The sequence below is a fragment of the Octodon degus genome, unplaced genomic scaffold (genome assembly GCF_000260255.1).
Source record: "Octodon degus isolate 3935 unplaced genomic scaffold, OctDeg1.0 scaffold00017, whole genome shotgun sequence".
NCBI classification, from domain to species: Eukaryota; Metazoa; Chordata; class Mammalia; order Rodentia; family Octodontidae; genus Octodon; species Octodon degus.
This window is the reverse complement of record NW_004524593.1, coordinates 314,999-342,085: the sequence shown is the minus strand read 5'-3', so window position 1 is coordinate 342,085 and position 27,087 is coordinate 314,999. Positions and strand designations below refer to the sequence as shown.

At 43.9% G+C, this 27,087-nt stretch overlaps 1 protein-coding gene across 1 annotated transcript in view; it reads left to right on the top strand.

Moving 5' to 3' along the window:
* The window catches only part of Brinp2 (BMP/retinoic acid inducible neural specific 2), a 96,807-nt gene extending 69,720 nt beyond the window's left edge, over nt 1-27,087 (top strand). Inside the window, exons 3-8 of the mRNA XM_004626774.2 lie at nt 7,585-7,775; nt 8,820-9,028; nt 19,324-19,429; nt 21,990-22,226; nt 23,490-23,712; nt 25,222-27,087. Coding sequence (XP_004626831.1) covers nt 7,585-7,775; nt 8,820-9,028; nt 19,324-19,429; nt 21,990-22,226; nt 23,490-23,712; nt 25,222-26,338 — 2,083 coding nt within the window. The 3' untranslated portion in view covers nt 26,339-27,087. The remainder of the gene's footprint in view (nt 1-7,584; nt 7,776-8,819; nt 9,029-19,323; nt 19,430-21,989; nt 22,227-23,489; nt 23,713-25,221) is intronic.

The following is a 27,087-nucleotide window of genomic DNA, read 5'->3' as shown; positions in this document are numbered from 1 at the left end:
GGGCATCCTGGGATCCACAGCTGCTTTAAGATGTCCCCCAACCTCCAGGGAGTCCCAGGTCCTATTCTGAGAAACACTCTCTGAGTTAATAGGAGATTGGTCAGTTCTCCTGGAAATGACATTTGTTCCCTCCCTGAAAAAAACAGCCTGGAGTCAAGCTCAGGAGGAACAAATGGCTCCTAACACCAACAAGCACACCTACACTGGGACAGAAGGGTTCCAGGCCTGCAAGGGTGCCACAGGTGGAAGGGGAGTATCTACATGCTGAGGATAGGGGGAATATGACTTGACCAATGATACCCTATTGATGGGCATCCTGGGATGCCACCTAGAAAATGGGCTTGAACATGTTTCCTCCAAAGATGTGGAAAGATAAAAGATTAGAACATTGATAATAGAATAATCCAGTGGTAGAGCATGAAGTCTCAGCACTAACACCAACACTGTAAGCTGCATTATTCATTACCACTAGATTTCAGCCTCATTGAAGTATAGTTTGCTTCAGAACACCTCTCTCTCTCTCTCTCTCTCTCTCTCTCTCTCTCTCTCTCTCTCTCTCTCTCTCTCTCTCTCTCTCTCTCTCTCTCTCTCTGTGCATAGCTATCTACCTATTTATGTTCAAATACCCTTCACCTTAAGGCTTTACAAAGAAGGAAACCTTACAGGCAATGACTCTTCATGGGGGCTGGATCAATGTTCTCAGTTTACAAGCCCAAAAAGTGGTGCTTAAGTGTTCAGCTGCTGGAGACTGCACCTGGGATGAAGACCCCAGCTGTGCTCTTTCTTGGTCTTTCATCTTCCAAAGCCATGAGTCCCTGCAGGGGGTTCTTGCTGACAGATTTCTTGTTGACCTTGTGTAACACAGAAGAGCATAGTACTGCAGGGTAACTGGTGACTTGGAGACACTACATTTTATTTACATATTTAGAATTAGAAGCACCTTGTAGGTATTTAGTATTCTCATTTGAGATCCTTTTATGCTTCAAATGCAGAGCTGGCTCATGGCTGGTCTAGTCCCAAAGCCCTGCTGGAGCTCCTATTGCCTGAGGATTCACATGGCTATGGTTTAGCTCTCCTATTGCAGACTTCCCTTCTAATTCTAGAGAAGCCCTTAAATTCATGTACAATATGAAGCCTTGTCTATTAGCAATCTGGACCATTAGGATTAAGCAGGAGCAAAGACAACTATGATGGTTTGTGAATGTAAATCTCTATATCTTTGTATATTTACATCTGAGTGCTGGTGAGGATGACTGACGTAACGTTCTGGGTTATACCTTGTGATACAGATTTTACCTTTCTTAGCCTTTGTCTTGGTCGTTTTTGGTGATTTTATGGTTCCCTTAACCTTTTGTCAGCGATAGATATTATTCACTCAAGGCCAAGCTAACATATGCTAGTGGGAGATGAAAATGAAGGAAACTTTTGTCAATGATAGCAGGCTCCTGAAGTAACCTTTCACAATACCACATGAATACCTTTCCTAGGCAAAGTCTGTGTTGCAGTGCTCTGTCCACCCTTTGCCTCCACCCTTGAGCCATTGGTGTAGTAGCCTCTGCTATTCTAAAGACACTTTCTATAGAGACGACAGCATGGCTCGAAATGTTTGCTTTCTAAGACTGTTTACTGTGTAACAAACACAGTGGGAGAATATTTTATGAGAAATGGCTAAATTGAAATGGAGATTTACTTGATGTCTTAATTGAAACAAAGATGATGGCTTAATTGAAGCAATGTGTGTTAATATAATTGATATATAGAAAACATTCTTTTAGGAAAAAAAGAGCCTTGATTATTTTATTACTGGAAGAAAACTGCTAAATGAAAAATCGGAAATGATCATTTATTCTTTGAATAGTAGCTCAGGCTGCCTTCCAGTAGTGTCTTCTGAGGTTTTCAGATGCTGGAAAGAACCAGGTTATTGTGTTGTGTAAGCACACTTTGATGATTTTTTGACTCAAACTCCATTCACAGATGTTTCCCAATTAGTTTGATTCAATTAACAACCATTAAGGGCAGAAACACAACTTACTGGAGAAGGAAAAAAAAAACAGTGAAAACTCATAATTTGAACCTCCCTATGGCTGAAGCCTAATTCTGCTACGCCTAATTCTGAGTTGATACCTGTATCCATTAGTTTTCCAGTACTATAACAAAATACCCAATGCTGGAAATTTTATAAAGAAAAGAAATTTATTTGGTCCATGATTATTGATATTTAGGGTTTTTGAGATCCCTCTTCAATCACATGGTGGATGGTATCATGGTGGGAGTGTGAGAGGATGAAATCATGTGATGTGACAGGAAACCCCAGCCAGGAGGAGGCACTATCTTTTTAAACAGCCTTCTCAGGATGCCTAATCAGAGTTCCAGGATAAGTACTTTAGCTGCTAAAGATCCCACAACCTTGTAAACCTTTTGGGTCCAAACCATGTGATGCCTCACTATAATTCATTATGAAAAAAGATTTGATTTTGTACTTGTTTATTTGGTATTTCTTTCTTTAAAAAAATAAATGTAGTTCCTTATATGCATTAAGTTAGGTTCATTCTCTAATAAAATTTTGTGATCAATTTCTTCAAGTATCCCTGCATTCTTTAAAGGACCCCCCCATACACACACCTCCACTCACAATATCACTCATTCTCACAGGTAGAAGTATTATATCATAATGGTCAAAACTGTGTCCCAGAAAAGGAACAATAGCTTGCACTTAAATCTTGTTTCATCTACTGGCTGTTACCCACTGGGCAAATGAATATATGTGTGCCTCAATTTCATCATCCATAAGATAAAATAATTATATTTCTCTCCTTATAGGAATATTTCATTAGCTAACCTTTATAAGATGCTAGGAATGCCTAGTACATAATAAGAATTCATTAAATGTTAGCCATTAGTTTTTATTATTTGCACATAAAATGTTCCCTGGAATAGTATCGTTCATTTTTCTGGGTCATTTTTATTCTTTGTTATGATTTCTGGAGCAAACATGGAGCCAGACATTATCTCTGACACCTCCCATGATGCTCTGCGCATATACCTGATTTTGTTCTCTGCCTAATTTCTTCTGTAAATGAGCATGATGAAACCATTTAAACCACCTAAATATATTGTCTACCATATAAATGTTGCACTGTGTTTTGAATAGAGAGTAAATTCATGTTTCATATAGGTAAAGAAATAGAACTCTCTGGGTAGTGAAATCATTTTTGCTAAAGATAGTAAACATTTAAGGGGGATGAGAGTGCAATAAAATACTCTCTAACTTGAGCTACACCAAGGCAAATAGTATAAAAATGACAGCATGGCATGGGCATGGTGCTGGACTGAAAACCAAAATGCCTCACTAATGAAGCGACTTCATCCCAGTTTCTTTCTTAGTGCTGGGGTGGCAGCGCAATGGGAGAGTGCTTGCCTAGCAGGTGCGCAAGCCCCATTTTGTCCTCCCACAGCACCTCCTTTGGTTTCAGTTGCTGCTATTGTCACCATCGTAGCCGCAGTTAGCAGCACGGGGGAAGTTCAGGACCACAGTGTTCTGTTCAATTTCTACTGCTGCCTGGTTACTTTCCTTCAGGCAACCTGCTTGCCTTCACTGTCTCATGGTTTGCTCACAGTGCAAGGGTCTGGATTAGACCTTTTTAAACACTGTGCAGGCCAGCTTCTTGGGATGCCACAAATGGATTGTAGTCTTTGGGGCATCTGGGCAAAAACTGGGGTAGGAGGACCTTTTGCCCTGTTCTCATGTCTGAGCAGCCTTATCCATGACCCTAATGCTCCATACAAAGAGAATTTTCAATGTGCACCACAATGTGGAAGGGACTGGAAAATACTATTCAAATGTTTCCTCCATTCTAACAGCCTCGGTTCTGATAGGCATGTGTGACACTAGGCAACTTATTTAGCTTTCCAAGCTTCCATTTCCTCATTTAAAAAAGATACACTCAAAACTATGAGATTGAATGAAATACATACTTTTCCAGAAAGTGCAAAATTATAAGATTATTACTTTGTTTAGTGATCTTTAACAAAATGAGTGTACAATTGTAAAAATTACTGCCAGAGGAATGGAGATGTTGATCATCAACATTTGGATGTTAGACACAGCAGAGTCTAATTAAGAGATATTTTCATTTGCTGGGTATTGGAGTGTGGACAGTACACAGTCACTGGATGTTGTCCATGTCTGATGAAGACAATATAAGAGGCAAAACAAAAGAATAGATTAGCAGTACTTTGATTTATATCTTTAAAAGGTAGAGAATTTCTGCACACACTACATTTTTAGAAATCAAATCTAGTTTTGATTTCATTGATATGTGTACACTTTGAGAATACTTTATTTCAGATCAATCAGTAATTGGTTGTAGCTCACATACATGCTCATCCTGTAACTATTTTTACTCTGATTTTCAATAATTTTTAAACAACTCAACAATCAGGAGAGCTGTAATCTAAAATAAAGGACATAAGGGATACGCACAATCTCTCATTTAATTGTTAAACAAAAAATATGTTGATCATCTATCTCTGTTGCAATGTGAGAACATCAGGTACTGTTCTATGGCTGGAGATAGAGTAGAATAAAGTTTGTTTTAATGGGAAAAAAGAGAACTAAAACCGATTATCTCAGGTACAGATAAGTACACAGAGCAGAGCAGAAGGGCAGAGGATAGAGGATGCTCTTTTGAGTAGAATAGTCAGGGATTCCCTCTCAGAGGAAGTAATAGCTGGCATTCCTAAATGCACTAACTGACAAGCCATTGCCTACTAAATTTTGTTTATTATATTTAATTAAAGATAGAACTACCTTTACTACCTCTCTAATAAAGTGGCTTTCCTTTCAAGAATGGCTTTGACCATTCTATAAGAAATGATGGAAGATAAAAGAATGACTCTCCCAAACCTAAGTCAAGAATGTGACAGGAGTTACTAGGTAATGACGTCTGGGCATAACCTATCCGTGGCAGAGGCCTTGGGTTATGACCCTTAGGATTCTTTTTATTTTTATTACTTATTCTGTGTTTAGTAGTCTGCTTTTATGATTCATCAGTGCCATTGTCAACTAGTCAAGGGGGAGGGGACTAGCTCCTATCCAGTCAATCAGAAATGAAATCAGGCAACAGTTGCTTACTCTGAGGTGAGATTAGGGACAGAAGATGCTTTTGACAAATACTCTGTACTTTAATTAAAGTTTAGCATTTCTTACACAAAAGAAATAACTGATAATATATTATTAGAACTTGCCTACTTAAATAAATAAAGTCCCACTGCGAGAATTTTGAAAGACTTTGTTGCAACCGTGAATTATTAGTCACTGTTTTCCTTTGTTTCCCAAGTGATATTTGGCACATGCTCCTCCTCTCCAGCTTAGCCTTTTGAGTTGTATGGGGGGGATTCTGGAGCCTCAAAGTGGGCATCAATCTGCATTTATCTATTTTTAATTGTTATATTTTTTTCTGCAGCCTCATCACTTGCAGTCCCTGGCTTTGGTGGAAAGTTAGAACACAGGTGGTCTCTGTCACTACAAGAAGGGTCAGGATAGGTCAAGGACTGTGTGTCCTTTGTTGTCCCTAAGTATAATTTGAGAGACAATGGAAATTTCCTTTCCTATGAGAGTGGTGATGACATTTTAAACTCCATCCCAAGAAAAAGATTCTGCTGGAAAATCTTGCCCCTGTGACATGCAAACATTTCAGAGGAGATTGGGTGCATTTGGGGTAGGATGACTGTAGACAGGGTGGTATATGGCCATAGACAACAAATTTTTGGGGGGAGTTGTGGTACTGGGGATTGAGCTCAGGGCCTTGTGCATACTAGGCAAGTACTTTGCCACTGAATTACACACCCACCCACCTAACATGTAAACATTTCAGTGAGCAGTAGAGCTTCAAGATTGCACTCCTGGGTGGAACTAGAAAGAAAGTTTACATCTTCTGAAATAGGGCTTCTCAACATATGCGTCCTTTTTGTTCTTTCAGTTGTACATGGGACACTTGAACTGAAGGTATAAAAGCAAAGGTCAATAAAAATGCTGCTATCTTGATTTAAATAAAGGCAGTCACACCAAATGACATTTTCAACATTTATACATGCTAAGCCAACTTGTGTAGACCTGATACACATCCACTAGCTTTATTTAGGAATATCCTTAAATCAGTAGACTTTAATTTGATTGAATCTTGACCTTCAGTATATATCTTTCTAATATTCTGGGTGGTGGAATGGGAAGGACACATAAAGCACATCTGAGTCTATCAAAACCCAGGGTGCCAAAGAAAATTATGCATGGGATTGGTTTGCAAGCTGAATTAGCAACTTCCTTTATGGAACTCTATTTTTCATGAAAGGATAACAACCCGAGAATCCATGGGTTTGCAGCCTGGAGCACTTGGCAGACATTTTCTACAGAAATGAAGTAAGCTAGCTTCTTTAAGGAAAACTGACAGCATTTGTTCCCAATGACGAAATTTAAACTCTCAAACAAAAATTAGAATTTTGAAAAACTTGTATTTATCATCACGAGCTTGACAGCTTCCTAATATTTATAGATTTTTTTTCTGATGAGATCGGTGGTGATGTTAACTAATGTGATGTTTTCATATTATATAATGAAAAGTGTCAAAATTTATAAGATCTGCATAACTCATTGATCTGATATTTTCAAGATGACCAATGCATGCTGTTTCAAAATTGTGCAGGGTAAAAGATCATTCACTCTACAACATAAAACACTGGATTTTAATGTAGCAGTTTGTGGATACAGTTGCAGACGCTACGCTGTAACTAACCTTTAAGAAATTACCATTTGCTTAGGGTGGTCTCAAAGGCAAGAATCCATAATTGTGATGACAGATTGTAAGAGAAGCAAATCTGAGAAAGCACTTCTCTTCTGCTAAGCCAGACTTGGAAGAGATTTACAAAAATTGCAAAGCAATAGCACTCTTTCTTGTTAAACTTGTTTCAGAACATATCATAATTGTCATAAAATATTTGTGTTATATGTAATGGGTTTAATACTGTTATGTTCAAATAAAACAATCATAAATTTATTTTTTTTCCAGCCTCAGTTTCTGAAAGGGCAGAAACCAATAGATACAAGCTATGTAAACACATGCAGTGATGTGATCATTTATGAGAGTATAGGAATCTGAGACATATTAGAGACTTGATGATCTAGAACTGATCCCTTGGTTCTATCAGTCAGTAACTAAGGCCATGCTGGATGATGTGACGTATCTGCTGTGTGACAATCATGTCTGCATTGTCCCTCTGTGAGCCACTCTTCCAATATTTTTCCCACTGCCCAACACCACTAGACATCACTACTTTTTTCACAAAGAAAGTGATTAACTGAATTCCAGCACAACATTGTATAGTAAGGTTCTTCTGGAGGTCAGAGGATATGGGCTTCCTCATAGACCAGCTGAGGGGCCCAGGACCTCTTCCAGGTTCTCCGCCACCTACAGTAGGAATCAGAGGAGACAAGGTTGGCCTGTCAAGGAAGGACGTGTCTCCTTCAGATTTTATGCCTCTTACTCTGGATACACTGAGGTCTTTTTTATCCTTTGGCTTTTCCTCCAGGGAGTTTGCACGCTGGAAAGTGAACAGCCTGGCTCTAGAAAGAAAGGACTTCTTCAGCTTGCCTTTACCTCTTGCCCCAGAGTTTGTTCGTAATATCCGCCTCCTTGGAAGGAGGCCCAACCTGCAGCAGGTTACCGAAAACCTGATCAAAAAGTACGGCACTCATTTCTTACTTTCTGCCACCCTTGGAGGTAAGTGGTTGCCAGATTATTTGAGACATCTTTATGATCTATTGAACGTAGCTCCAGCTGTCTTCCTGGGTATTTTTCCTTTCCTGGCCTATTGTTTCCTGATGAACACTTCCTTTCCGGTGTGTGGGAGAACAGTTTTCTCTAGGCATCCACATTCACCCCAGACACCTCTATTTGCTTATAAGTATCTTCCTAAAGAGGGGTGTGGGGTAGACTGGGGACAGAGATTCCTACTATGTACACACCAGCAGGGGGCGCTCCCAGTTTTCTTTTGACTGAGCCGTTTAACCCCAAGGCCTTTCCACTTACTGTTTGCTATGGCTACAAATGTCAGACTCCTAGGCAAAGAAATAGATGTACTTTGAGTCCCTAACTTCTGCTTCCTAATCAACCAAACTAACTCCACCTCTTCTGGGCTCCTGAATCACCCCCTGGTAGGGTGAGGGTAGGGATGGGGCAGTGCCTCTGTGACTGGGACCCAGGGTGGAGCTGGGAACACTGAAGAGACACAAAGTCCTTTTCACCCTGAGGAGAAGAAAGCAGGATTTATTAAAACGTTTGACTCGCTGGCTAATGGACAAAAGGAAGCTCTCCCAGGGTTCAGGCCAGCTGTTGGTGTGGGGTAGGTGTCAAATGTTTGATGGGGCGGAGGGAGCTGGAGCTTCAAGGCTTCTCTTGCCTTTTCTGAAGGGGAAGAAATAGCCTTGGCAACTTCTCATAAACAACTCGAGAGAGATTTTTGTCTCCCCATGGCGGTAGATTGCCTAGGACAGAGATCAATAGAGAATGTTAGATAAACTGAGGGTGAGGGCGGGGAGCTCTCAGAGACTAGAGGAGCTGAGGGGAAAAAAGAGAGCCTCTCAGGAGAGAGACCTGTGGCCCTGGGGCAGAAGCTTGGGAGAAGGCTGCAAAGCCAGTGGGATGGGGGGCACAGAGGGCCACAGCAGGGGCCGCACTTCCTCTCAGCTCTGTCAGCCCTGGCAAGGGTCTCTGGTTCTCACTGGTTGGGGAGCCTGAACCTATGAATCTATGGTTTTGCTCTAGGAGAAGAATCTCTGACCATTTTTGTGGACAAGCGGAAATTGAGCAGAAAGACAGAATCAACAGGAGGTGGCTCTGCTGTTGGGGGCAGTGGGAACAACTCTGCTGTGTCCCTGGAGACCCTGCACCAGCTGGCAGCCTCCTACTTCATCGACAGAGAGAGCACATTGCGGCGGCTGCATCACATCCAGATTGCCACAGGAGCCATCAAGGTACAGCCCTAGAGGTCGTGGGGGCCAGAGCCTACACCTCCTACACCAGCCCCGGTCAGCTAGACACGATGGAGGCCATTCAGCCTGCTGCATGCAGGGACAGGCATGCACTCCCAGGCAGGGCCTAGCTGAGGGGCTGCTGCACTGCTGTGAAAGGCGGCTGAGGTCGTTGCCCCCACACAGTTGCATTCTAGTTTTAGCAGGGGGTGAGATAACAGGTAAGACAACAAACTAGTTCAGGTAGTGCTATAAAGAAAAGGCTGAACTGTGAGGAACATATTGCCCAGAGTGCGAGAAGGAGCTTATAGTAACAAGACCGATCAGGAACGGTGCCTTAGGATTTAGACTTTTAAGGCTGACTTGCAAGTGATAAGAAACAAGCTGTATGTAGAACAGAGGAAGAGGGCCTGGGCAGAGGAAACAGTAAGTGCAAAGGACCTGAGGCAAGGATCAGCTTGATTCCTTGTCAGGGCACAGGAAAGACTGCGGTGGGGGCAGAGAGGTGAGCAGAGAAGATTGGGGTACAAGATGAGGTGCAGGAGTTGGTTAGAGCAAGATCACATGGTCATGATAAGGAGCTTTGATGTAAATAAAAGTGGAGTCAACAGCCATGGCAGAGGTTTAGTAAGAAAGTAACATACCCTTATGCACATTTTAGAAAGAACAATAGTCACTGGGGCTTCATTAACCTATGTGTAATCTCCACATAAAGAGAAGGTTTCACCTGGCAATCAGATGAAAGCTCTTGAGCAATGGCAATATGCAACTGTCATGAAGGTGACCGGGAGCCTTCAGGACAGGGGCTTCAGTGGCAGGAGGGTCCATTGAGCTGAGTGGGGAGGACTCAAGAGGAAGCAAAGTGAAGAAGTGGATATGGGTGGATGTACTTTCTCTGGAGAAGCAAGCAGAAGAATAGGTAAGATTAGGGTTTCTTTTTTTTTTTTCCTGATTGTTCAACTTCCCTGGTGCAACAAGAGGCAATGTTTTCAGCTAAAAAGTGAGTAAAAAGGACAGTTGAGAAGAGAATGCATAACATGGTATTCTCAGAGAGAATGGGATAGAAATGTCAACTAACTAGATAAACCAGTGGATTTCCAGGTAACACTAAAAGACCATGTGAAATTTGTGGTAATAATTACAACACAAGTCCAGTCAGCAACATTGTAAGTTACATCAGCTGTTTTCAGCAGTTCATAAACAGGCAGGCAAGGAATAGGTAAAGGGTTGGATTAATCAGGATGTGTGTGTATAGGAGATGAAAACAAAGAGGCAAGAGAATTGAAAGTGTATCAAAGAGTTGTTATAGTGTTGGAATAGAGAATCTAAGTCAGGCTAAAAGGGAAAAGAGATCAAACTGAGGTGATAGAAAGAGAAGTTAGTCAGCTCCAAAGATTGGAAGACGAGGTAGGTTGATGACTTGATATGGGGGAGGGATGAGAGGAAATATGAGTGTGTGGTAATTAATACAGAGGTGATGGGGAGAATGCAGCTACTCATAGAATCAGGATGAGGCATAGTCTCTGATTGCAGTCTGTTAAGATGGCTTAGAATGCGTTGGGAGGAGCCAAAGGGAAGGAAGTAGGCAAGATCAAGGGAGCAGGGATCTGAGAGCCTGGAGTACTAGACGCCACCTGTATGGATGCGGAAGTCAGTAGGGATGAGATGGGCTTGGAGGTATTAAGGGTGATGGAAACTTCACTACTGAAAATCTTCAGAGAGTGAAGAGATGTAACAAAAATAAACTACAGCAGGGATGGTTAGTGACAGGTATGTGACAGTGTCTGATGGTTCTCGCTTCAAATAGGCCGAAACTGGTTAGACAGGAAAGATCAATGGCATTCAGGAAATCACAATGGAGAACCCCAACAAAATTCCATGTCCAAGAAGGTGAGATGTGAGAAAGAAGCAGCCACACTAGAGGAGCTTCCCAGGGAAACTGTATCCTCAAAGGCAGCTTGGGTAAAGAACGTTCTGGAGACAATGAAATGACTTGGTTTTTGCCAAGGACTAATAGCAAGATCCAGGGATCGTAGGGGACGCTAACTGAGCTGGCAAGCAAGCAGTGCCTGGAGGGAGTGTCCGAGAGAGGAAATGACTTTTCACTTACAAGGATGAAAGGCAGAGCTGTGAGGTATGTTAGGGAGCTCATGGCGAGAAAGAGGACTTAGAAGCATTCAGTGATTTGAAGATGAAGATAGAACTCTGTGGAGGCTCTTTCCCTGCTGAATTCCTTCAGTGGGCTGTGTCCAAGTTGGAGAAAAATTAGGGAAATCCTACCAAGAAATGAAAGGTAGGCATTAATCAAGAGCTCGAAGGACCTATCAATACTCTTTCCTATTTTTTTGATCTGGCCAGGAGTATGCTATCTGTCACCCCTTCATGACCACATTTCCCCCTTTACCTAACTCAGACTCACAAATTTCTCAGTGAGTCACTCCTTTGAATATGTCTGCAGCTCAACTTTTGTTCTTTTTCATACCCACTGCTCTTCCCTTAACCAAAAATCTCACTAACTCTTACTTGATGTTCTTACATTATCCTTTTAACTAGTCTCTCCCATCTCCGCTCTCATCTCTTCTCCCTGATGTACTTCCATGCTGTTATCATCAGTGTGCTTCATGAAATCTTCTCAGCTCCTGCTTCAAATCCATCCATGGGTGTAGACTGTACACAGCACAGAGCAAACCTCTCTACCTGAGCAATGCGGGAAAGAACATAGGCTCTGGTCCTCACTTCCTAGTGCTTAAGGTGTTGAAAATTAGAATAATTTTGACCTGTGATATTTAATTTAAAAAAGTATAGCCAGTATGATCCATAACACTATTGAACATTTAAGGGGTTCCTCCTCTTACTAGAACACTGAGATCACTGGAGATCTATTCCTATTGTCCTTCTGGTTTCACTTCCAAACACCCTTTTACCTGCTTCTCCATCTCCGGTCTGCCCCATGCACTCACCACCATCTACTCCTGGAGCCCAGCCAAGCCTAAATAGGCCAGTCTTCATTCAAATCCTCCATGTTCTTGATCTCAGTTCTCTGACGTGCACTGGTTTTCTGCACCCAGTGCTTAGCCAATCACATGTGTGGCTCTTTCTCACCTTTTTTTTTTTTTTTTTTAAAAAAACTCAACTCAGAAAGGCAACTTTTTTCTGAAGCTTTTTCTGATTCCAAAGGTATTTAAGTTTCCTCTCCAGTGTTTCAATCACGTGGAGTTTGTGTAGGATTTGTCATTTGAACTGTAACTGCTAGATAATGTTTTTTTCACATGCAAATATGAGGTCCTGATGGGAGATATTGGATCTTGTTCAGTTTTAGCGTCCTGTAAGAGCACAGATGCTTACCACATACTGGGTGATAAGTAAGCAATTCATTGATGAATGAATGAATGAATGAATGAATGAATGAATGAATGACTGAAGTCCATAGATGTGGTACGTTCTGCATGAGTTAGGCTAGTCTGCTGAGACTGTGTATGTGTGTATGCGTGTGTGTGTGAATACTTATGAGCATATTTAGTAGAAATAAACAGAAATGTACACAGGGCAGCTTGATATAGTGATGGTTTATTAAGAGGATACTTGTGAAGACACAAGGACAGGATACAAAGCACAGTCTAGACATCTGGGACTGCACAAGGATGTTCATGCTTTCAGGTGACTCCTCCTGTTTCTGTTGGAATACATGTTTCTACTGTCTCATGTCCATCTGCTCTATCTCCTACTTCTCTATTTATTCCAGACTTTTGTGAACCCCAGTGGCTGCAGCTTGCATATTGTGCCTTATTGTGGAGCTGACCCTGGTCCCAGCTGAACATTATCTTTCTCTTTTATTGTTAGCCAGTGCCACTGATGCTGAACCACTCCTTTCTTTGTTGTCATGTCACCAATTCCTGGCACCAGAGGGTTAATAATTACTTATTATTTGAATTTTGTAAATATCCAATATCACCCTTTATTTTTTTCCTCTCTTAGTATGGCAGTTCTTTTTCTTGGGAAAAAAATCTGGCTCAGAGTCTATCCTTTGCCTAATACCAAGAGTGGGACTCACATGGCATTCACCATCAGCTACAGAACTCACCTTATGTAAAGTCCTTGGAGTAGAGTGAAGGGAGGTGGCTACTCAAGACCAGCTCGACGATAATGCCTGGAGATACTTCCTGGAGGTGAAGCCACTATTCATCTGCTTAAGAGGCGAGGCACTACCATCCTTGGAGGCCTCCTTTTGGGAGTTATCCAAGGACATCCTGAATGTGAGACAAAATATTCAGTTCCCACTGGGCTGACCAGCCTGAGATGCACTCTGTCTAGGTATACAGTGGGCTCTCCACATGGACATGTTGGGTTTTGAAACCCATGAGTGAACAAGGATGATTTCACATTTCCCTCCACACATCTTCCCAAGTCCTTAGCGAGCTCTAGAGACCTGACATGACTTATCCAGGAACATGCTGCTGCATCACTGGTGGCAAGCCAATGGGCTGTGGGCTGCAGCTGGCTGTTGGTAACACTGAAAACTCTAAAAGATTCACCAACACTGTGGTCGACTGAGGAACAAAGGCCTGTGTTGTTATCCCATCCCACCCCTCTGCTCCCCTGACAGGGTTAACCCACCATAAAGGTACAATTCCACTAGAACCATCACTTTGCTTTAAAATGTTTAACACCAATCAATCCATATGCAGGGCTCAACAGCCCAGAGGTGCCCTGTAGCACATCCTGGCTGTCTGCAAGTCTTTTGTTGGTGCTGTGGTACTGCCTTCTACCTCTCTCTGTGCATAAGCCTTCACAGGAACTGAGCTGGCTTCCATCTGAAGGTGGGTGGAGTGAGGAGGAGGGCTTTGTTTACTTTCTCTGTCTTTGGGGAAGTAGGGAAAGGTTTCCAGCATATCTTCCTGCCTCTTTTTCTCTAAGCAAGTGTGCACTTAATTTTCCTTAGCAGCCTCTTCTTTTTTTATGTATTTAGTACAGGGTCTACAGGGTCTTACTACACAGATCAAATTTGTAGTGACCCTCCTGTTTTCAGCCTCCCAAGTGCTGGGATTACAGGCACACTCCACCAAATCCAGTCTTAATCACCATCTCACAGTGGTGCGGGGGCAGGGCTGCCACAGAATGCTTGGATCAAACCCTGGTTCCTACATCTGCCTAAGCAAGCGCTTTAATCCGCTGAGCTATCTGGCTGGCCCATCAACCTCTTCTTCTAACTAACATAGACAAAGGGGCTGGGGAGATAGCTCAGTAGAATAACTGCTTACCTGGCAAGTGCAAGGGCCTGAGTTCAATCCCCGGTTCTGCAAAAAGCAAACAAACAAACAAAAAAAACAAACAAACAAAAAAAAAACATAGACAAAGAGGTACCCTTCCCCCTGTCATTCATTTATCTGACATGTTCCTCTGGGGCCCCCATTGAATATTGCTTGCTGTTGCAAGGCTCACTCTGATTGGCACACACTTCTATTATAGGATTTGCCACATTGCGTTTCAGTGGCTCTCATGCAGCTACCCACCCTCTCTACCTCACCATGGCAGTAGGCCTTAGAGGGGCAGGCACTCTGCAGCATGCACGTAGCTTCAGGACGCTTTACAGCACCTGGCATGTGGCACAGTGCTCAATAAAATGCTTGAAAAGCACAGGCAGGCACTACTAGGTTTAGCAGGAAATAAACTTACTGAACCGAGGAGACTCAGGATTAGGTTGCAGCCTTGATTCTTAACTATTTCTATGACCTTGAGGAGTTGTTGAACTCCATGTTTCTCCTCCATGACCTGAGTAGCCAACTACTTGGCCCATCTGCACACATGACTTGCATAGTACAGAAGCTAACACACCTCTTCCCATTTAAAAAAAATTAAAACATTTCTGTATACTTTAAGCCACTATGGCTGCCCTGCCCACCCTTACCCTCCATCCCATGAACCCTTAAGATTATCTGAGAACACCTACAGGGCAAAGGCACCTCAAGAGGTCTTCAGAACCCTGCCTGGACAATATGGCTGCTGTCTCTTCTGATGAATGCACTTCTGTTGGACATGATGGAAGTTATGGTGAATGCCTACCCCTGAATCTGATGATTTACCAGATGATATAGACCGTGTAAAAACACTTTGCAAACTATAAAGGGCTGTTCACAGACAGCTTGTCTGCAATGCTCTGGAAGGACAGGGGCCAAAACAGGAGAAGGGGACCTTTTTCTTGGTTATAGCCCACCCTTTATTTTGTCTACTTACACTAAGGGCAGAAAATGACTTACAGGGGAGGGCTCGAAATGCTCATGAGCTAACTGAAGAGCGGCTTCTGGACAGCACTTCTTACAAAGCATCCTAAAAATGGCCTTCGGGAATTCCTCATCACTGTGGCTGGGGTTTACTTTGCAGCCCTGTAAGCATATATGCCATCCGCGGTACACTCTGAGCTCAGTCCCATCATGCACAATTAGAATCCCATCTCCCTCTGCTCTTGGCAATGCAGGTGTCCTCCCCCAGGTAGGACAAGAGCTCTCTGGAAGTGATGGCAGGGGAGGCTTTCCAGAACAAGGCTTTGCACAATCTGGTATTTATGGAAAAGTGGAAGTGCTAATGAACCTGAGCTCCATCAGGGCTTTCTGAAGACAGGATGGGCTCTGTCAACAGACCAATTAGCACACAATTATTCCCCCTTTCTGGAAGCTTATCTGAAGCTCTCTTTGAACATGTGCGCCTGAGTGAACTGCACTTTCCATTACCTCTGTGGCCGTCTTTATAATCATCTTCCTGAGCCGTCTGCCTCTTCTTTGGGGAAAGCCACTACATTCTCTCAACAGATCCTTTGTGGACTCTGGGGTTTCCTCACTCCAGGTAGAGGAAGGGGCAGTTTCAAGCCATCCCCTACTCTCTTCTTAAGGCCAGGCTTTTGCTGTAAGCCAGTGGGAAGCCTGCTCAGCTGCCTTTCTGCTTCCCTCCTCCTTACCTGTGTAGGAGGGAGAGAGATAGTCTCAGAGGAGAACAGCAATGCAAACAGCTGTGACTGTGGGATCTGCGGCTGTGAAGGCTGAGTGAGATGTCCTCACTCATGGAGATCTAGCTTCAGATCTTTCTGTCAGGAAAAGAGCACAGAAGATCAAGCAAGGTCTTTGTCCCTTCTTCATTCCTATCTTTGGCCACATTTAACAAAGGAAAGCTACTCACACTTTCAGTGACCTACATGATTGTGTTCTTAGAGAACTGACCTTTGGAAATAGCAGAGTAAAAAATCAACCATCAAAGCCAGCTTCAGAACCTCGAACAAGATGGTAGAGTGTGGAGTGGTGGTGGGTAGGGAGAGGGGTGGGAGTGAGGGAGAAAACAGGAGAGGTCCTGTCATGTTATTTTCTGCCCTACCCTCCTCTCTGGGACCCATCTTTCTCCCACATAGAGCTTGTATCTTCCTCCCTGCATGAACACACTTGGCAAATGACAAAGTCAAGGGCAGGTAGGTGGACAGCTAGTGTAAAACTTAGTAATATTTTGATGGCCAGCTTCCCTGGAGTCTAGTCTTCAGGGAACAGCCTAATTTCCCATGCATGCCACACCATCCTACCCCAGCATTCAGGATATCCCACCCCAAGAGAAACAGGCTTCCATAGAATTGGTGGGCTAGTTCTTGTCAATAGCCTTTTTACAGGGATTTTCACATCACATAGAGATAGAAGTAAGACTGGCTCTGTCTAACAGCTACCCAAAGACTCACTCGGGAAGAAGTGTTACTCAGCAGCCAATAGTAGTAGCCCCATGTTGGGAGAGGCAGACCCAGGGGAGTAGCCAGAGAAGTGGGATTAGAGAGCTGTTTCCATTGTCTACAAGCTCCTTACTGGCAATTACTATGTCTTATTAAGTTTTGAGTTCTTGATATTCCTTGAATGCTTGTCAAATAAACAGATAATGGAATGAAAGAGGAAGTCTGATGGATCCTAGTCCTGCAGATGTCTAGCTGTATGTCCTTGAATAAGTCACTTTGCCCATCTGGATTGGTTTTTGTCTCTGTAACGCAAGGATTACAATATATATTTCAAGTCACAACTGATTGTTTTGTGCCATATTAACACTTTGAAGAGAGGACAGATCATTAGTATATGTTGACTGTTAGTATATAGTAGACTGGTATGTTTAAAATTTTTTGTCTTTAGACAAGGGTAAGTGTAAGGGGCATAAGTTCTCCTTATTTCTGTAGCCCTTTGACCTGCCTTTTTGGGAGATGAAAAAGTGCTAAACTGGGTTCTGAGGACACAAATGTTAGAACCCTTTTTTTGCTATCTAAAAGCTCGATGGGTTGGGAAACAGCTCAGCAGCATAAGCACCTGCCTGCTAAGTGGAAGGTTCTGAGTTTGATACCCTGTACAAAGAAAAGAAAAAAAAAAGCTCTGTGGTCTCAAGCACTATAATTCTCAGAGCCTTGGCTTCCTTTTTGAGGAGCATTGATCATGAAATTTATCCTAGAAAGTTTCTGTGATGGTCCAATGGGACGGAAACATAGCAGGCATCCTTGCTGGTGTCTTGGTCTTGGTTGTGTTCTTCTCTTGAGTTTGGTGTTGCTGCTTCTCAGGCATGGTATTTATGGTCTTTGTCTAGAATCACCTCCACAAATGTCCTCTCTCTCTACTCATCTTTCAATGGACCAATTTATGGCTCACCTTGTCCATTAAACTTTTCAGACTACTTTAAACTCTAAGAATATATTCTCTCTCTCCCTCCCTCCTTCAATCCCTCTGTCCCTCCCCCCTTACTCTCTCTCCCCACCCACTCTCTCCACATTTTTACCATACCATCTTTCACTAAAATACTTTGTTCCATGTTTGTTTCCCAACCAAATCTCTCAGTAATGTCACTTGCACATAGGTATTCTCCATAGCTACTGGCAGGATGCTGGACACATGTCCCATGCTTCAGGTCATGTCTTGGGCTTTAGATTTGCTGCCCTTCTTTTTTCTTCATAGTAGATTCCCCTACCTTTTTTATTGTCCCACTTCCCTCTGATCCTTAATGATGGCATTTCCTTTATTATTTCTCCCATTTTCCCTTTGTGTGGAGCCATTCTTTCCTCTGTGCTCCTTGTAACACATTTTTCGTCATGATGGGGGTGTCTAACAGTCACTTGTGTATGTACCTGGCTCCCTAGAGGGTTCACTATGTAACTTGTACATCTCTGTGTGCACCTCCCCACCCTGAGCAGTCTAGAACGCATCCATCACATGCTGTCTAACTCACTGAGATTCTACTGTATGGCAGACACTGTCCTAGCTCCTCATGACACCATAGCCAGCACAACAAATACGAGTGGACCTCTGTGGAGACTGTACCATGTGGATGAACACATGAATTGCATGCTCCAGAAGGATGCAAAACTGCAGCTCACATGCCTGCTGCAAGGCAGAGAGGTGCCTGCAGCTAGGAAAGGAGGCCAGGGGTATCAGGGTAGACTTTCTTGAAGAACTGCAGAATGGCACTCTATGAATGTTTGATGAATTGTGTGGAATCGAGCAGCAGCTGCTCAATAAATACTCGTTGATTGGTTGATTGATTGTTGGCAAAGACTTAAAAAATCCTGAGAAGTAAGGGCCTCAGGTCCCCATCATTCTTATTACATAATTATTTCAGTGCATTTAAAGTTCCCCATTTTTCATCTTATACTTTAAACATCAGGGAAAACTGATGGGCCAACTTTATAATATTTTAAAATGACTCTGGTGTTTTGGAATATTACATGGCTATAAGACTTTATGTATATTTAATATAGTTATTAAAATATGCAGTAAGCCCATGGCTGATTTTCTCTAAGGACATCTCAGTGCCGAGGTGGGACTTAAATGTTTAATACTAATAATAATACTCATAATTCATATTTCTCTAGTGCTTTTCATCTCCAGGATCCCTGAAGCCTGTGAGCATCACATCAAGTGGATACAGCTGGGTTTGCCAGCAGGGCCGAGGGACCACATCTGGTCTTCTGCAGTCCTCTGGGGAAAGAAAGGGGCTGCCTCTCACCCAAAGGTCTCACTCTTCCGGCTTTGTCTCCCTACATTCAACTTTCTCTTCCCAGTCACAGATTCTCTTCAGCTGTGGCTGAAAGACTCCTACAGGTGTACACCTGTGCTGCCAGACATGTGTCGCACATATTTACAATTATGGGACAAGCAAAGTGACTTAGCTTCTGAGGTTAGGGAAAAATCACATGCTGTTGGTTTGGCCAGGATGAGACATGGAGCCACCACTAGAGCAGAGAAGGGCAGAGGGAAAGCTTCCTCTTGTTTTCTAAAACTGTATCCTACTCCTTCCTTTTCTAGGTCACAGAGACCAGGACCGGTCCTCTGGGCTGTAGCAACTATGACAATCTGGACTCGGTCAGCTCTGTCCTGGTGCAGAGTCCTGAGAACAAAGTGCAGTTACTGGGTAAGTAGCTCTTTATGCTTTGCATGCTGCATACTGCTGGAGGGAGGGAGACATGGATCATCCAAGAGCATGGAAAAGCCCTGCCTTCCCAGTTGGTTAAACCCATCTCAAGATCAGCCCTATGGCATGTTCTGGTACCTATGTGTAACAACTTTCTGTCATTGTCTTGAGAAAATTTCTGTGGTTTCCCTATGCCCAAAGCTCTTCTTGGCACCTAAAACCTCCTGTCTCATAATCTTTCTCAAGGACACTGTCCTATAAGGAGCAGCACATCTGTCCTTAGAAGCCTTGGACTAGTTCAGTGACATTCTCCATTATCCAAATGTCTTCTGCCATTACTTGAAGTCTCACTGAAATTAAATGGCCTCTGCAGAGTGATCACAACTTCACCAAATCTAGTTCAAACAGGAGATCTATAAATTTTGGGGCCACTGGTTACTCTAACCACACCCTGAAAGTGGCCCTGCTTTCTGCTATTAGTCTGTGGTTCCCATAAGAAACTTCAAAGCCAGGATAAGACTTTGAAATGAACAGGAGCCTTTTGATAGATACAGAGAAAGAAAAAACAGAAAGAAAAAGGGTAGGAACCCACACTAGGTCTGAAGGCTGGGAGATAGTGGCTCATACACATCTCCTGCTATGTTACGTTTCCCAAACATTTAAAGAAGGACTGTGCTAACTGATTCAGTAGGGAAAGTTTATTTTTCTTAAAGCCTAACTGAATTGGACTCTACTTAAGATATTATTGTCTCCGCATTACAAAATCAATAGTTTTCACCGATGATCTATAATTACAAATTCCAGGCAACCTGAGTCAAACGCAACCCAGTAGTACTTTAGGAATCAAGTATTTTACCCTTCTGTGTATTACACAGAAGGGTAAAACAGTCTTTCATTTAGAACTACCTAATACAATTAGCATCTCTCTTCTCCTGTGGCCCTGGATGTGATGGGTTTTTGTCTGCAAATTAGTGATGAGTGAAGTTCAAAATGTGTGATGGTTCATTTGCAATAGTTTATGTTGTTTAATTTTATAGCCCATCACTCATGCAGACCTTGCTCAGGGCATTTATTTTATAGCAATGGAAAATGTTCTGGGCATGAGAAAGGGAGGGGAAGCAAGTGGAAGGAAAATACTTAGAGAGGGGAAGAATTGCAACCAAACATGTGGAGAGGGCTGTGGGGAGGGCTGTGGGGAAGGCTCCTCAAGGCTATGGTTGGATCAAGGCCGAGAGAAGAGCTCAGAAGCAATGCAGAGTATGAGGTAGGCCTCATGCAAGAACAACACACATGCACCATTGCTGATGATTTTAGGGTGCAGTTTAAGATCTGTCTTGATGAGGATGTCACACTTTGAGCTCTTTGGTTCCCTGCCAGAGACAAGGCGAAGGTTATGGAAATAAAGGGCAAGCATACTTTTTAGGAGAGAGAGGCCTATGTTCACAAACCCCCCATCCTCACTCTTCTGGCATGAGGTCTTCAATGCAGCTACTCATAGAGCTTCCTATAGGTATGACTTCAAACATGGCCGCAACTACATCCAATGCCATGTCTATTCTTCATTCATCCTCTGGTAAGCTTCTGAAAGCTGCTTTGTATGTGTCCCGCAGCCAACTAGAACCATGTTCTGTTCCTAGCAAATGGGGACACTCACCCGAGATGGGTGTAAAAATTGAAGCTCAGAGTACTTCGGTATATTATATCCAAGAATATACGAAGCAACTAAAAGACAGCAGAAAGCCATTCATAACTCTCAAGGCTTGACTGATGTTGAGGCATTGGCTACCATCCTAATTTCAAACCTCTTGAAGATCTAATCCCACTGAGATAGAGCATCCATTTCTGGGAATGCAGTGTGACTTGGCAGGAGTAGAACAGGCAAACAAACTCAACAAGTGCTGTGGAGCAAGTACTTGGTCTTTGGGCATGGTCTGCATTGCCTATATGAACCTCAGGGTGACATCTGATGAGTATTAACTTAGAGTCACACATAGAGAGTACCTTGCATGTTTTCTGGTCACTAAATATCCTACATTCTAATTCAGGCAGTGTTCTTGTTCTCAGTGGTCAGAGTTGAGTTGGAAGGTCCAGGAGGGTCAGTAGCATCCTAGCTGCATATCTCAGTTAAGCTGGAGATAGGAGGACTGCTGTGGGCAGTCATGAAGCCATCAAGTCTTGATTCCTCCCCCAAGTGGGCTGTAATCTGTTACTTAATCCAAAACAACTTCCTGTTTCCATTCTGAAAATGCTGATGTGTAGCCAATAAGCCTGTTCTTATGACAGTCATGCTCTCAGTTTGGATGAAGTGGGGAATTCAGGTAAGTCTTGGGCTTTGATATTTCTCATCTGCACTTCTAGAACCTTCCTCATCTGTCACTAGGGCAGGAATAACCCTCTCTCCCAACCAATTTAGCAGGAGGAGACCAAGCTGGGTGACTGTTCTTGTGCCCAGGAGACACAAGGCAGCAGAACCTCAACTAGGATTCCTGCAGCCTTGGGTGTGGGAAACAAAGCCCCCTCTGGTTCCACCCATCTATCCCTCAGTGCATCCTTTCTTCAGGCCTTCAGGTCCTGCTGCCTGAGTACCTGCGCGAGCGCTTTGTGGCAGCAGCACTCAGCTACATCACGTGCAGCTCAGAGGGTGAGCTGGTCTGCAAAGAGAATGACTGCTGGTGCAAGTGCAGCCCCACATTCCCAGAATGCAATTGCCCTGACACCGACATCCAGGCCATGGAGGACAGCTTGCTGCAGATCCAGGACTCCTGGGCCACACACAACCAGCAGTTTGAGGAGTCAGGTGAGCAGCTGGCTGGCCCCAAATTCCTCCAGCCAAAACAGTGCAAGGCAAGAACTTGGGATTTGAGCTTGGACTCCACCATAGACACTTACTACTTCTGTGGCTTTGAGCAGGTTATATCACTAACCAGATCCCCAGGTGGCTGGGTCTTCTTTTTATATAAACAAGCATAATATCCACATAATATGTGTGATTATGGATTTTAGTAAGAGCAAACATCACTGAGGGCATAGCTTTTGTCTGTCTTGTCTGCTACAGGTTCCACAGTGCCTTGAACAATGTTTGCGCATAAAGTTTTTGATAAAAGTGTGTAAATGAAGCATGAGTCTTGGTGGCACCTGTGGAAGCCAGCTGTTGTGGTTATAATGACACCTATGTTATCTTGAGACATAGATCCCAGAGAATTGGTCTATAACCTTACCCTCTTAGAGACCAGCTTTATGTTCTTGGATTAGTCATGCAGCTTCTCAATGTCTCAGTTTCTTTGTCTATGGAAAAGGGGAACTAATAGGTTGATGGTGATCAGTAAGAAGAATATCACATTCTAACTGTCTTTACCCAAGCTTTGGACTAATGAGGGTGGGATATGATCTAGAACATGACCTCAGGATGACTCTGAGCATGAGTTCAGAAAAGAGCATACTCAGGAAGTTCTAAGAAGGACTCAGACATAGAACCAGGAAACACATTGACTGGGTCTATATTACTACTGCAAAGAATGGATATCTGACTGACAAAGGAAGAGATTAAAAGTATTGCAGAGAGTCAGAAGGATATGGAAGGAGGGTGAGATTTCAGAGAGTGACATGTTTCTATGGATTTCTGGGCTGGGTGCTGCACCTGCATGTGCCCATGTTTGTGTGTCAGTGTGCAACTTAATTCTTTTCTCAGATGTCCTGGTATTATTGAAGACGACTGGCCTCAGACCGTGTGACAGAGAACCTTATAAGGGACTATAAAGGGATGTATCCCAAGGCCATGAGCAAAACCAGGAATTCTGGCTTTTTGGTGGTGACAAAAACCTGTTTTGAGATTTAGGGATTCATCAAAACAGGAAGAATGGAAAAAATCCTGAGGCTACATGTTGTAGTATGTTAATTATTTCTCAATGAAACTATCGGTGAAAGTAAAAAGAACCCAAGACAGGAGGGCTTCCTACCTCATAAAGATTCTGAAGGGCCCTCCATCCGGGGACTACCCAGCTGTCCTCCCAGGCCTCCACACTGCTGCCCCTCTGCTAAGCTCCTGTGTTCTTGCCCACAGAAGAGTTCCAGGCCCTGCTGAAAAGACTGCCCGATGATCGGTTCCTGAACTCCACAGCAATCTCCCAGTTCTGGACCATGGACACCAGCCTCCAGCACCGATACCAGCAGCTGGGAGCCAGCCTGAAACTACTGTTCAAGAAGACACATCGGATCGTCCGCCGTCTCTTCAATCTCTGCAAACGCTGCCATCGGCAGCCTCGCTTCCGCCTGCCCAAGGAGAGGTGAGCATGAACTCCGCTTTGCACCCCCGGGGCAGCAGCCTTGAGGTCAGGTACCCACCTACCCCAACAGCAGAGCACACAGGGGTGGCTCACTTGGCCCTTCTGGTTCCCCTGACCCTCCCTTATTCACACCCATCCTTCTCAATAGAGAGCTGCTCTGAAATGAGAGAGAAAAGACAAAGAAGTGCATTTGTTTATATCTAAATATAACAGATTCAAATGCTACTCTCATTTTAACTTATGCATGTCCATTGCTTAAGTTTCTTAGGGAATAAAGGGGTGGAGTTAAAGCTTCCATTAACTGTACAGTATGAGAAATATATATAACAGATTTTCTCTGTTCTGGGTCATTAGAGGAAAACTTAAGACCTATGCTCTCAAGGACAAAGCAGGGCTATATTCATTCTTTCATTCATCCAACAAGTTTTCATACATCTATGTTCCATGTCCTAATATTTAGCTGTAAGAGATATTATTGAACAGGGAGCATTTAGCAAACATACAGAAAACATAAAAACTACAAAAATCATAGCTATGTGGCATGGACTAAATTCATGGTAGAAGAAAAGAAATCAAGGGGGTGGGCTTCAGGAGGTGAAGGCTAGAGAATAAAGGACCCTTGGAGAAGACGTCTTGGTTGCATTGTGCATGAAGCTACAACAGTGCTCTGATACATGTAGGTGAGGCCATATTCCAGGCCAGGGAACTGGCTTCACAGTGATCCTGAAGTGCAACTATAGCTGTAGGGAAAGTATGAGTGCAGAGGACAGGCCAGCAGTGGTTTTCCAGAGGAGCTCATTCATTTTTCAGTAATTAATTATTAAATGCCTACCTTGCACCAGAAATCATTTTGATCTCCGAGAATATGCTGGTCAATGATACAGTACCCTGTTCCGGACATTTTCAGGGGGGCAGTCTACAAACAAGTCAACGATAAGTAAGCACAATGCTTTCGATATCATAGTTGTGGATTGAAACAAAACAAGGTGATGTGAGAAGGACTAGAGTGGTTCTTTGAAGAAGAACATCATGAAAGAGCTCTTTGAAAAGGTCCACATAAGAGTTGAAATAAAATTGGAGACTCTCCCATAGGAAATTCCTTGTCTTGGTGGATGAGTGATAGAAGTGGAGAAAATACAAAGGAGAGAGATCTTGACAAGAGAATAAAGTTAGCAAGGAGTTGGAGTGTTTGGAAAGCTGTCTCATATAAAAGGTTGAAATGTGACATTGGAGGTCCTACACATTTGAGAGAGAATGAAACAGCACCCAGGGCAAATGAGCCTGGTTCTTTCTAGTAGAAATCTGATGTTGAAAATTTCTAGATTGATCCATCAGACACCGAGCTTCAGGCTTTACTCAGTCTGTCTAAAACAGACCAGTAACATTTCCATCATTCAGAGAATTTGAGGCTTTTATCTTCCCTGCCTCCTAGTCAATGTGCTACAAAGGCAAGAATGGTAAAAGGTAACGTCTCTTGACTCATGTTTCACCTTTATCCCCCTTCCCAAGGTCACTGTCCTACTGGTGGAACCGAATCCAGTCTCTCCTCTACTGTGGAGAAAGCACCTTCACTGGCACCTTCCTAGAGCAGAGCCACAGCTGTACCTGCCCCTATGACCAATCGTCCTGCCAGGGCCTCATCCCATGTGCTTTGGGAGAAGGCCCTGCATGTGCCCACTGTGCTCCAGACAACAGCACGCGCTGTGGGAGCTGTAACCCAGGCTACGTGCTGGCCCAGGGGCTGTGCAGGCCAGAGGTGGCTGAGTCCCTGGAGAACTTTCTTGGGCTGGAGACAGACCTACAGGATCTGGAGCTGAAGTACCTGCTACAGAAGCGGGACAGCCGCATTGAGGTCCACTCCATCTTTATCAGCAATGACATGCGCCTAGGCAGCTGGTTTGACCCTTCCTGGAGGAAGCGCATGCTCCTCACTCTGAAGAGCAACAAGTATAAGCCTGGGCTGGTGCATGTGATGTTGGCCTTGTCCTTGCAGATCTGCCTCACCAAGAACAGCACCCTGGAGCCTGTCATGGCCATCTATGTCAACCCCTTTGGGGGCAGCCACTCTGAGAGCTGGTTCATGCCCGTAAATGAGGGCAACTTCCCAGACTGGGAAAGGACGAATGTGGATGCGGCTGCCCAGTGCCAAAACTGGACTATCACCTTGGGCAACAGGTGGAAGACCTTCTTTGAGACAGTCCATGTTTACCTACGGAGCCGAATCAAGTCCCTGGATGACAGCTCCAATGAGACAATCTACTATGAACCCTTGGAGATGACTGATCCCTCCAAGAATTTGGGCTATATGAAAATCAATACCCTGCAGGTCTTTGGCTATAGCCTGCCCTTTGACCCGGATGCTATCCGGGATTTAATTCTCCAGCTGGACTACCCATACACTCAAGGTTCCCAGGACTCTGCCCTTCTACAGCTCATTGAGCTGAGGGACCGGGTGAACCAACTCTCTCCACCTGGCAAAGTCCGGCTCGACCTTTTCTCTTGTTTGCTCCGGCATCGGCTCAAGCTGGCTAACAATGAGGTGGGCAGGATCCAGTCTTCTCTGAGGGCTTTCAATTCAAAGCTGCCAAATCCTGTGGAGTATGAGACGGGCAAGCTATGTAGCTAATGGGGAGCTTGGCCCTGTGCCGGGCAGGGAGATGCTCCACAAATCCAGGGTGCAAGGCTGATCCAAGCTCTCACCTTAGTGCCAACACGGTGCTCCCATAAGACTTCCAGCACGTAGGATATGGGACCTGGAGGCTTGGACTGAAGCGGGCAGGAGAAAAAGAGACAGCCACTACGCACATGCACACACTCACACACATGCACACTCCCACAGGAGGCTACGACTCAGCAGCCTCACATCTGTAAAGTCGGTGCTTTTTAAAAAATGAAGTCAGTTGAAGGAGACGAGCCAAGGAAGAGATATCGCAAGTGAAGCAGCCAAATCATGAAACAAACAAGCAAAATTCCTTCAAAGTGATTCTTGTCATTTGGGACAGCAAGAGGGGACAAAAACGTAGAAGGGGTGGGAGTTCTTCCTCCCTCTCTGTGGAGTCACTTTTGTATTCTTTTTAATCAGATTTCTTAAAATGTTGTTGTTCTGTGGCTCCTGACATTGGTTCTTACTTTTTGTATGCTGCCTCCTCAGGGCCCTCAGGGCCACAGGCTGACTGCTGCTGCAGCTGCCCCCTGAGGCAACATGAGACATGTCACCCACATGGGGAGCACAGCTAAGGACAGGCGGCAGCCTCCTTGCTCAGTCCCCTCCACCCAAGCCCCTCACCTCCTTGGTCTCCCCAGTTTCAGGGTCTTGACTCGTTCCAAGTCCCCCTGTGGTCCATCCAGAGCTCCTTTCCCAAAGCACCTGCTGTC